At 35.7% G+C, this 12,121-nt stretch overlaps 1 protein-coding gene across 12 annotated transcripts in view; it reads left to right on the top strand.

Moving 5' to 3' along the window:
• Positions 1-12,121, top strand: part of SLC9B1 (solute carrier family 9 member B1) — a 65,280-nt gene that overhangs the window by 6,825 nt on the left and 46,334 nt on the right. For 7 of the 12 annotated variants that reach the window (XM_067036418.1, XM_067036411.1, XM_067036422.1 and 4 more), the window contains exon 2: positions 11,336-11,405. The exons of 2 other annotated variants lie outside the window; for them this stretch is intronic. In XM_067036418.1, the coding sequence (XP_066892519.1) occupies positions 11,336-11,405 (70 nt within the window). Of the gene's footprint in view, positions 1-6,836; positions 6,858-10,655; positions 10,733-11,282; positions 11,406-12,121 lie in introns of those variants that run through there. 3 more of the 12 variants (XM_067036413.1, XM_067036412.1, XM_067036415.1) reach the window with 3 other exon arrangements.

The following is a 12,121-nucleotide window of genomic DNA, read 5'->3' as shown; positions in this document are numbered from 1 at the left end:
GCATCATCAACCTTCTGGTTCCAACCAGTCTGGGGTCTATGAGCTTGTGGGCAGCATGCCATTAACTTCTTCCACCTGGTGGGGCCTTTAGTATCTGCAAAACAACTCAAGGATATGGCTAGAATATTATCTATAGCATTTGATGAGGAACTAAGGGTCCTAGACTTTGTTTTATGGTTAAACTATGATTATTTTGTCTTGCTTGTCTGTTTTCCTCTGTTTCTGCATTTTCTCACTTCTCTGATTAAATATGCTCTTTGGAATTTGGAAAGGCCTAGGAGGCTAAAGCTTTTCTACAAACAAGAAGTAGGGGGTGGTCTGCCCCTGGGAAGGCCCTGCAGGGTCCTGCTTGGTTTCACTCCTAATTAGACACTTGGATTACCACAGTTACTCCTGAATTACACAGGAAGGCTTTTGCTTATATCAAGTATATTTCAAGTAATTGTATACAGCTGTTAACAAGATGTTTTTCTATCAAGAAATTGAATCCCCAAAAAACCAATTCTTAAGAGAAAGATAAAATTTGTTAGTTTTATTTAATCTACATTTTAAATTACAAAATTTATATTATGTTAAGGAAATAGGCATTTTAAAAATTAGTCAGATAGGAGAGAAAGAGGTGTCCAGGGAGAGCGAGAAGTCCAAAGGAAAATAAAGATAAGGAGATATCTAGAGCAAAGAAGAAAGCAGACAGGCACAATATTAAAAAGGGGGGAAAGGGGCAGTAAGGAGAGAGCTAAGGCCCATGTATTCTGCCTAGTCTGCTTCTAATCCCTACGTTACTCAAGTATTTGGTTTTTCCTCTTCAACTTCCCCCATTAAAGTTATGCCCCAAATCTATCCTAGTCAGAGTCCTAGTTCTTCAAAACTTCCACTCTTTAAGTTTTTGTTCTATAGGAGCAGAACTGTTTCCTAAGTTATCCTGTTAATTTTTTATCTGTCTTTACAGCATAATCATTAAGGATCTTACTCATTTTATAATTTGTTTCCTTTTTCTTAACATAGTTGAAATGCTTATGCTAGATGTTAGAATCTCTTACTTTTCTATCAAAGATGCCCTTCTTGTTAACCATGCAGAATGTTTTTGTTTTTGTTGTCATTTTGAGTATCTGGCATTTTTTTATTCTCAGTTTATTCCACAAATATTTATTGAGTGCCTGCCATTTATGAGGTACTGTGTAGATCAAGGGTAAAAAAACAAAAAACAAAAAAACCACATATAGTCCCTGCTATCCTGAAGTACACAGGCTTCCAGTTCCATCCAAGTTAGAATAAACCCACTACAACATCTTTTTCACTGCTCACAACCCAAAACTCTGGATAGTTGCAAACAGCAACTACCTGAGGACTCAGAAAAGTAAACAAAAGCAGGTAGATTGTGAAGGAGATTCAAAACTATGAGGGTGAGTTTTTCTTGCTCTTGTGGCTTTAACCTGAAGGTAGGCCCCAGTCATTCAGCCATGCAAGGCCCACACAGGAGGCCAAAAACTACAATAGAAAACCTATTTTTCTGGCCTGAAGATCTGGGGAAATGGACCCTATAGTCCAAAGTGAATGTGAGGAATCATTGTTATTGCTGTTGTTTTCCTTTTGCGGCTTTTCCCCAAGGGCTGGCACTGTTTATGGAATTATGGACAGCTAAAGCTCAGAGAAAAGCCCCATCTTCTGACTAGAGAAACCACAGAAAGAAACCTTGAGAGAAATAGAGTTGGGAGGAGGTGTGGATTCAGGAAAGGAGAAAGCTGAAGAATGGGTTTCCTTATTTCTGTGCATGAACCCAACCAAGTGTCTTGGGTCACCTCCAGCTATGCATGCATGAGACAGGTCCAAAGCAGCATCACAATGGCTTTAAAAACTGAAGTAATCTTAAGAAACAAAACAAAACAAAACACTGCCCAAGTCACTAACCCCTGAGTGGCTTCATGGGACAAACCAAAGGCAGCATAGCAAAGGCTTTGGAAACAACTGAGATTGGAATCAATGGCCACATAAAGTGAGAGCTTATGATCTACACCAACTCAAGTTGATTGCCTGCTAAAACAAACAAAAAATAAATATTCCTCAGAGGATTTTAGTAGGACTCAGAGTCTATGCAACAAAATATCCATGATATACTCTGGAAGTACTTGACATATAAAAAACCAGGAAATGATTGTCTTAAGGGAAAATAAAATCAACAGATGCCAGTCAAAAATGACACAGGTGCTGGAATTATCAGACAAAGATGTTGAAGCAGCTGTGTTTCATGTGGTAAAGATAAGCATAGTCATAATAAATGGAAAGATACTCATTCACAGCAGAAAAATAGAAACAGTGAAAAAAAAATAAAATTTTTGAACTAAAAAATACAGTATCTGAAATAAAACATTCACTGGATGGACTCAATAGCAGAATGGAAATGAACTAGGAAAGAATCAATGAACTAGATGATAGATAAATAGAAATCATTCTCACTGAAAAACAGAGTGAAAAAAAGACTGAAACCTAAAATGCACAGAGCCTCAAGGACCTGTGGGGCACTTTTATGGAGTCTACAGCCTAATGAGACAAACACAGTACACCGTCACTCTAATCAATACATGACTACAAACTGAGATAACTGCTCTGAAAAAAATGATCAACATTCTATAAGAACATAAAAAGCTGGACCTTACTTAGTCTATGGGCAGCGGTGATGTCATAAATATTTCTCTGAGGTCCTTGAGCTGAGGGATTAAAAAAGAGTTAGCCAAATGAAGGGGAGGTTGGTAGAGAGTACTTCAGTTGGAGGGAAAAGCAAGTATTAAGGCTCTGCAGAAGGAATGCAGCAATTTCAAGGAACTGTAAGAACCCCAGAGCGGCTAGGAATGAAAAAAATGAATGGGGAATTGTATGAAATTAGACTTGAGAGGGACCCATGGACTACACTGTGCAGAATCCTGTAGGATTATCATTGCAATTAACTGGATATGTTGATATCTTAATCCCCCAAATGATGGTAGTAGGAGGTGGGACCTTTGGAAGAAAATTAGGTCATGATGGTAGAGTCCTTATAAAAGGGATTAGTACCCTTATAAAAGGGACTCCAGAGAGCTCTCTAGCTATCTCTTTGTCATATGAGGATACAACGAGAAGTCAGCAGTCTGCAACCCAAAAGAGGGCCTTCACCAACCGTGCTGGGATGCTGATCTTGGACATCCAGTTTCCAGAACTGTGAGGAATAAATTTCTGTTGTTTATAAGCCACCCAGTATTTGGTACTTTGTTGTAGTAGTTTGAACACAGCCATGGTAAATATTTTTGTCTTTATCCTAAAGCCAGTAAGGAGTATTGGGGCACTCAACCAGTGAACTGACGTGAGGATTGAGGGCAGAACCTTCATGACCCCCAGCTTTTGGCAGTTGATGAGAGAAAATGAGTCTGCAAAGAAGACAGGAAAGGAATAAGAAGAAAGATGGGGGGTGGGGTAAGAGAGTGGTTTAATAAGAGTGAAAAGAAGAATGTTTCCTCATGTCATATGTTCACTTGTGGATTATTTATGACCTTAAGTAGAATTATTTGGTGGCGTGAAAGGAGTAGAACCTCAAGTGGCAAACATTGGTGAGTGAGTGGTTTGTGAGGAAAAGAAGACTGGTGAGAACCACCCACTCTGCAAAAAGTTGACTGGTAAAAGGAAGGAGCAGCTGAATGGGGATGTGGGTTTCTAGGGAACTTTTATTAAGATGAGCCCATTCAAATGTCATTGGGAAGGATGTAGCTGAAAGGAAGTGGGAGAGGAGGAAGAGTTGATACAGGCAGAGAAGGATCATTGAGGATATAAAATTCTTGAGAATACAAGAAGGAATATAAGCCGAAATACAAGCGCTCTGATTGCCTTAGGAGGAAGGACGCTTCCTTTCATGTAAGAAGGAGAGAAAGATTTGTAATGGAAGTTGGAGGTAAGGTTATCTACTGAGAATGAGGGGTTAAATGTGGAGCCACGGTAGTATATGAATTACCTGGGTGTATGTTTAGGACTCAGAAGGATTACAGATTTGGGAATCAGCTGTTATGTCTGTGGTGAGAAATGGAAAGGGTCCAAGATAAGGTCGGTAAATAACAGTGACTGGAAGAGAGACAGCAGTATTGTCAGACTCTACAAGCTTCAAAGAGGCACAAGGTTTTCTAAAAGTAATGTATATAAATAGCAGTTGTCAGAAGGAAGTAAGCAAATAAACAGCTATTATGAAAGAGGACTATAGGGGAAGTAGTATGCTTAAGGGAAGGGCTTGGTTTCAGATAGGACACAGAATTTGAGAGAATGCTCTGAAGAGGTTGAGAATATAAGAGGTTGAGAGTTTGATGATTCTAGCAGAAGTTCCAGAGTGCTCAGTGAAAGGGTTTGGAGGGTAAGAGGCATGTAGAGGGATCTTAACACCTTTATACTTGATTTCCAATGAGCTGTTTCTTTGGTTTTTTGTTGTTGTTGTTGTTGTTTTTGCTGTACGTGGGCCTCTCACTGTTGTGGCCTCTCCCTTTGCAGGCTCAGCGGCCATGGCTCACGGGCCCAGCCGCTCTGCGGCATGTGGGATCTTCCCGGACCGGGGCACGAACCCATGTCCCCTGCATCGGCAGGCGAACTCTCAACCACTGCGCCACCAGGGAAGCCCCTAGGTTTCTTTTTTATTTTTTTAGTTTTTGAGCTATTTTTAAATAATCTTAGCCTTCTCTGACTTATTCATTATTTACATGCCTATTTTCAAATTTTTCCTAAGGCCCTTATTTTTAATACTTTCTTTTCTAAAATGGACAAACCAAAAAGTTAGATAGATACTTGATAGATTTTCTTTTCTTTTTTTAAAACAGATTTAAGTTATAATGGCCATTTTCTAAACGTTAGCATCTAAACCCTGTGAGAGCTTTGTCTATGTCTGACACAGTGTCTGACATATTATAAGCCCTTTAGTTTTAAGAGTGTGGGCTCTGGAGCCAAACTGCCTGATTTTGGCCCCAGCCCCTTTATTTGTACCTTTGTGACCTTGGAAAAGTTACCCAGTTTTTACAGGACAGGAAAGCATAGACAGTAGGAGTGAACCAAGGGGAAATAATGTATCTCTGACCTGGGAAAAACAAGTGAAGTTATCGTAATTTGACAGGGGCATCATCTAAAGCAAAATTCCTAGAGAACTATTCCCTAGGAACAAATTGAGGTAAAACTGAGTGTTACAAATCTATCTCATCTGAGCTCAGTCTCTGATTTCCTTAAAGTGATTAGCACTCCCCCCCACCACACATTTCTTCTGGAAGAAGAAAACATTTGGAGACTGTATCATTTCTTATATATGTGAAGTTTTCAATTAAAATTATTAGCCATCTAGCTTTTAGACAATACTTTATGACCACAAACGAAGACAGAAAATTGAAAATAGAAATATGTTCAAAGATGACCCAGATTTTTGAGTTAGATGTTAACATCTTAACAAAGATGTTAAGATGACTATGATTTTAAGAACTAAAATTATAAAAGTCTTTGAAGAAAAAATAGGGGGAAAGCTTCATGACTTTGGATTTGGCAATGATTTCTTGAATGTTACACCCAAAGTACAGGCAAAAAGAAGAAATAAATGAATTGGACAACATCAAAATTAAAAACTTTTGCACATTGAAGGACACTTTCAACAGAGTGGAAAGGCAACCCACAGAATGAAAGAAAGTATTTGCAAGCCAGATACCAGATAAGTGATTAATAGCCATAGTATTTAAAGAACCCCTACAACTCACCAACAAAAAACAATCTAGTTTTAAAATGGGCAAAGGACTTGAATAGGCATCTCTCCAAAGGAGATACATGAATGGCCAATAAACACATGAAAAGATTCTCAGCATCACTAATCATTAGGGAAATGCAAATCAAAACCACATTGAGATACCATTTCATACCCATTACGATGGCTATTAACAAAACAACAAAATAAGAGGTGTCAACAAGTGTGTGGGGAAATTGGAACCCTTGCGCATCGCTGGTGTGAATATAAAATGGTATAGTCACTGTGGAAAACAGTATGGCAGTTCCTCAAAAAATTAAACGTAGAATTACCATATGATCTAGCAGTTCTCCTTTGTACATAGGCATGAGAATTGAAAGCAGACTTTGAACAGTTATTTGTACATCCATGTTTATAGCAGCATTATTCACAATAGCCCAAAAGGTGAAAACAACCCAAATGTCCATCAACAAATGAAGGGATTAAATTCATAGCTTTTGCCCGGTCCTAAGGTAGAATTCCATGTTTCCATTGCATTCTGGTACTTGGATGTGACCACTTGCTTCAAACTCATCATCTTCCCCTGCCACTGAGCAGTCCTGCCTTCATCTCTCTCTAGTTGTATGACCCTGGGAAAGCTACTGACTCTCCAGTCCTCAGAGTCCTCATCTGTTCAATGGGGGGAGGAGGAGGATGATATGAGAAAAGCAGACACATATCATGTGTGTAGTACCTATCTCGGGGTCTGGTACATGGTAAGCACTAAATATATGATCGTACTTATTCATTCAGCATCTGTTCATTCATCAGCACTGGTTTTAATTAATTCCACAATAGGAAGCATGGATGTAGTCCTAACGTACTACTTGCAGGCTAATTTTCCAGGAAAATGATCATCTCCCACTAAATCGAGTAAACAAGCTGCTACAGTATGGCTGTTTCCTTTGCATTTTATGTTGTTGTGTATTGCCATCTAGTGGACAATGCACAAGTTACAAGCAAAAGAGGAAAAGGGCGCGCAGAAAAAGGCGATAATCCTAAAAGAAATGTTTACCATGCAGATTACTCCATAGCATTGTTGGATTTCAACAACTATCTGAAAAACATAAATAACAAGATGTGTTATGAATATAAAGTAAGTTGTAAATGAACACTATAGTATGTTACCAGCTTATAATCTTACAATCTCTAACTTGTTCTAAGCAAAATAAAAAATTAAAGAATCAGCATTCTTTCCTGCAACTGACCGTTTTTCTCCATTTGAATTCTCCATGCCACATATTGAATGGGAATCTAAATCATAAGGAAGCCACTCATTCAGGGGTTAGACCTCCTGACTTCTCTACCTTTAACAAGCTAAGCAACTCTGCTTTCCTTTCTGAGTATGTTACCATTATGGAGTACTTACCATATGCTTGGGACTATGCTGAATATTTTATTTGGATTATCTCAATCATTAAATTATTAATAGTGAACCACTAAAAAAAAAGACAAGGGGTAAACAAAATATGGTATATACATACAATGGAATAGTATTCAGCCTTAAAAAGGAAGGAAATTCTGATACATGTTACAACATGGATGAATTTTGCAGACGTTATACTAAGTGAAATAAGCCAGATGCAAAAGGACAAATATTGTATGATTCCATTTATATGAGGTACCTGGGGTAGTCAAATCATAGAGACAGAAGGTAGAATGGTGGTTACCAGGGGGTTTCAGGAGGAGAGAATAGGGAGTTATTGTTTAATGGATACAGAGTTTCAGTTTGGGATGATGAAGAAGTTCTGGAGATGGACAGTGGTGATGGTAGCTTAACAATGTGAATGCACTTATTAATACCACTGAAATGCACACTTTAAAGTGGTGAATTTTATGTCATGTATATTTTATCAAAATAAAAATTTTTTAAGTAACTATAATAATATCAGTCAAAGAGAGGGAAAATATATTATCTTCAAAGGAGTCATGGTAAGATTGATAATTAAATTCTTAACAGAAATTATGAGACCCAGAATGCAATGGAACATTTTTAAATGCTTACAGAAAATAACTTCTAGCCTAGAATTCTGTATCCAGTGAGAATACCCTTCAAAAGTGAAGGTGAAATTAGCACATTTCAGACAAATAAAGAAAGAAAGGGTTTATTGTCAACAGATCTATAGTAAAAGAAATACTGAAAACAGATAATACAAAGGTCATCAAGGATATTGAGCAACTATAAAGACAGGTTACAACCAGTGCAGTAAAGAAAGAAAAGGAGATTAAATGCATAAATAAAACTTGTATACTTACTTGTATACTTAGAAAATCCAATATAATCTACAGACTATTAGAATAAAGTGAACTTATTAAGGCCTGCATATAACATAAATAAACAAAAATTACTTGTATTTCTGTGTATCAGCAAAAACAAATAATGAATTTTTAAAATGATACTATTTTGGTAACATCCAAGAAAGCATCAATGCCTAGAAATAAGCCTACCTAGAAATAAGCCTAATGAAAGATGTGCAAGACCTCTAAATTCAGTTTAAAGGCCTACAAAACGTTATTAAAATAAAGAAAGTCTAAATAAGTGGAAGGATATACAATGTTCAAGGATTGACATACTATTAAGATATCAAGTTCTCCCCAAATTGATCTGTGGATTCAGTACAATTTCAGACAAAATTCCAGCAGGTTTTGGTGTGTGTGTGTGTGTGTGTGTGTGTGTGTGTATTTGTGAATTGACAACTTGATTCTAAAATTCATATGGAAATACAAAAAGCCAAAGAGTCAGTCCAACTCTATCAACACCTACTATGTAAGCACTAATGTAGTGTTGGCATAAGGATGGAAAAGTAGGCCAGTGGACCAGAACAGAATCCAAAAATAAATTCACATATATGTGGTCACCTTATTTACAACAAAGGTGACCCTGAAGTGCAATGGGTAAAGGATGGTCTTTTAAAATTAATGGTGCTGAGTCAATTAGATATCGTATGGGAAAAAAATCAATTTTTATCTTTTTCTCACACTATATATAATAGTCAATTCCAGAAGGATCATAGACTTAAATGTAAAAGGCAAAACACTAATGCTTCCAGAAGAATATGTAAAGAGATATCTTTATGATCTCAGGGTTGGCAAAGATTTCTAAAACAATAAAAACTCCAGCCATAAAGGAAGAAGAGAACAAATTGGACTAAATTAAAATAAAATCTTCTGTTCATTCAAAGCCATCATGAGAGTAAAAATGCAAGCCACAGAGTAGGAAATGATATTGGCTATTTATATATTCAAGAAAGATCCATTCTAGAATAGATAAAGAACTCCCAACAAATCAATTAGAAAAATTCAGCCAATACAGTTTTCTAATGGGCAAAAGAGTTAAACACATACTTTACTAAAAAAGATATTTAAATGGCCAATAAATATATGAAATATATTAGTCATCAAGAAAATGCAACTTAAATCCATAATTCAGTATCACCAGAATAACGAAAAGGAAAAAGACAGATGATACCAAGGTTAATAAGGATTTGAATAATACTAAAGAGTATTTGGTTCAAATTCCAGCTATGCTACTTGCCAGCTGTGTGACTTTGGGAAAATTACTTAAAATTCCTGGGTCTCAGTTTCAACATCTGTAAAATAAGGATAATAATAGTAAATAATTCATAGAGTTGTGAGAATCGAATGAGATAATTCATGTTAAGTGTTTAGCAGTCGAAGTTGTATCAGCTGTTATTATATCATTTAATCCTCAGAATAACCAATAAATTAAGCAATATTATATCGTTATTTTACAGATAAGGAAATTGAGGCCAAGGGAAATAAATCACTTCTATCTCAGCTTCAAAGTTCTTGCTTTTAGTTACTATGCATACCACCTACCAATTCCACTTTTGGCAAATATGTAAAGAGAGTTTTGAGTAATTGCCAGGCACAAATATTGCTTGACACAGTATCAAGCTTCTCTTATAGCTCCTAACCTATTAAATTTATTATTCAGACCCCTTATCTAGGTTTTCAAGCTCTAATGCACTGTTTGCTCCCCTGGATCCCAAGTCCTGCCATCCTAATCATGACATAGTTGCAGATCTTAAAATATGCTGCCTGGTTTCCTGATATCTCTCCTTGTATGATTCTTGGTATTATGTTTGCATGTTCCTAGTACATCTGCCTAGTTATGACTCACAATTTGTCCTCATTCAAGTCGCAGTTGAAATGTCCCCTTGACCACTGTGACATCATGCTGGTTTATTTTCTTCAGTGTTTAATTGCAGTCTGAAAATATTGTTTATTGTCTTTCCCTTCCCCCCTACAAGAATATAAGCTCCATGAGAGTAGAAACCTATATTCCCATTTTGTTTTGCTGCTTTTATCTTCAGAGTCCAGAAGAGTAGGCATTCAGAACTTACTGAGTGGGTGAACTTTGTGCCCTGACTCTTGTGTACTGGAGTTCAGATTTTTTTAATGGTGCTAACCCTCAGCCTGTCCCTTCAGAACCTGACACAGCTTATGTGATTCACCCACATTCCTTGTTCATAGGGCTTACTAACCCTTAGCTTCTGGTCTAACAGCTAACAGGTAGTCATTCTAATAATTCTGATATTCCGTTTAACTAAAATGGAGTTTTACTTTAAAAGGACTTAGAGATCTAATTTTTTCATCAAATTAAAGAAAATAAATGTTACTTTCTGTTTCAATACATAAATTCAGTTATGATTCCTTATAGGATTTTACACACTAATATTTTACTTCATAAAGTGAGACAATATATGTAAGCACCCAGCATATGGTAGGTACTCAGATGTTAATGTTCCTTTTCATTAAAAACTTTCATTATTAAAATCGCTTGCCTTTTAAAAAATATAGATACTTGAAACACATTATTATCAAGTACTTAAAAATTAAAACTTGAAATCTTTAATTTTGTCCTCAACAGTAACTCAAGAGTTGAAAGATATTTTTAAGGCAAAGATACTCTCCCTCTACTCAAAGGCAGCAAAGATCACAGAGAAGGTAGAAACAACAGATATTTTAAAGTAAATGTTTCCAGAACTAATTCTCCTCTTGATACGTTTCTAGTTCACTGTTTTTTCCTAGTTTATTGTTAATCAAAATAAAACCTATTTTATTTTACTTAAGTGTTGAACCCACAGACCTTTCTAATGGACCATGTATAAAGACAGCATGCTTATAGATGTAGGTTTTAACGTAGTTGATGACATTTCATTTAAAATTTTTTTTGAGTCTCTTATGCAGGAGTTGACTGAGTAGAGTAAATCAATGATGGAAATTAGCTCAAACATATTATTTCAGTGCACGAAATAAAGAACTAAGTTTTCTGATATATGCTTTTAAGATATGGCCCAGGATTATGAACTACTGAGAAGTATTAAATTGTTTTGTGATAATGATTTTTTAAATTTATGCACATGACTTTGGTTAATAACTTTAAAATGAATATTTGGACTGTTTTTACTATAAAGATATCCGACTTGACTGTGGTGAAACTTTATGCTAAAAAATTATTTAAAAATTAATCCCACTTAACCGTCTTTGTTTTCAGATGGACTTATAGTCCTTTTTTTTTCTTTCTCTCAAATTACTTTTAAACATTAGCATGTATACCACAGATCCAAAAAATGAACATTTGGAGGATAAAAACATCCAATCATCTACAACTCTTCAGGTAAAAAATTAAAACTATATTGTAACATGACATGAAAACAATCTGATGCTAAAATTTATTTTAAAGTTTACTTAATAGGTTTTTTTATATGTTTGCTTTAAAAGTGAGAAGTGGTCATTTTATACTATGAAAACATAGAAAATGAATTCATAGCCCTATACTTACTGAATGTGAAAGATATCCATGACATATTGTTAAGTAAAATAGCAGGTTATGGAACACTAGCATATTTACATTCTTATTAATAAATAACACACATTCTCTTTCTCAGTCTCCCTCTCTCTTTTATATACATGCACACATTTCTAGATAAATATATATCAATATGTTAACAATGGTTAACTCTGAATAGTGGGATTTGGAATGACTTTATTTTTTTCTGCTTATCTATAGTTTTTGTTTTTCTAACATGATCATGTGTTATCTGGGTATTTAAAAAATAAATGATTCATGCTAAAAAAAAAAGGAAGTGGTCATTTAAAAATAGCTAGTTTTAATATGTCCCAAGAAATGGGCAAAAGGAATGAAAACATGGAAGGGGTGACTATAGATCATTTTGGAACTGAAAAGGCAGATTTTAGGAATAATGAAAATTTGGCTTACTATTTCTTGCCATGTCCAGAATAAAGTTAATAGTTTAGAGTACAAGAGGTAAAGAAAAATCGAAATTAATTTAAATGTTGTGCTGTACATTCGACGGAGACCCAGGTTTTTAT

Source organism: Kogia breviceps, chromosome 6 (genome assembly GCF_026419965.1).
Source record: "Kogia breviceps isolate mKogBre1 chromosome 6, mKogBre1 haplotype 1, whole genome shotgun sequence".
Taxonomy (NCBI): domain Eukaryota; kingdom Metazoa; phylum Chordata; class Mammalia; order Artiodactyla; family Physeteridae; genus Kogia; species Kogia breviceps.
Note: the sequence above shows the minus strand (reverse complement) of the source record. Positions and strands in the feature narration are given on the sequence as shown.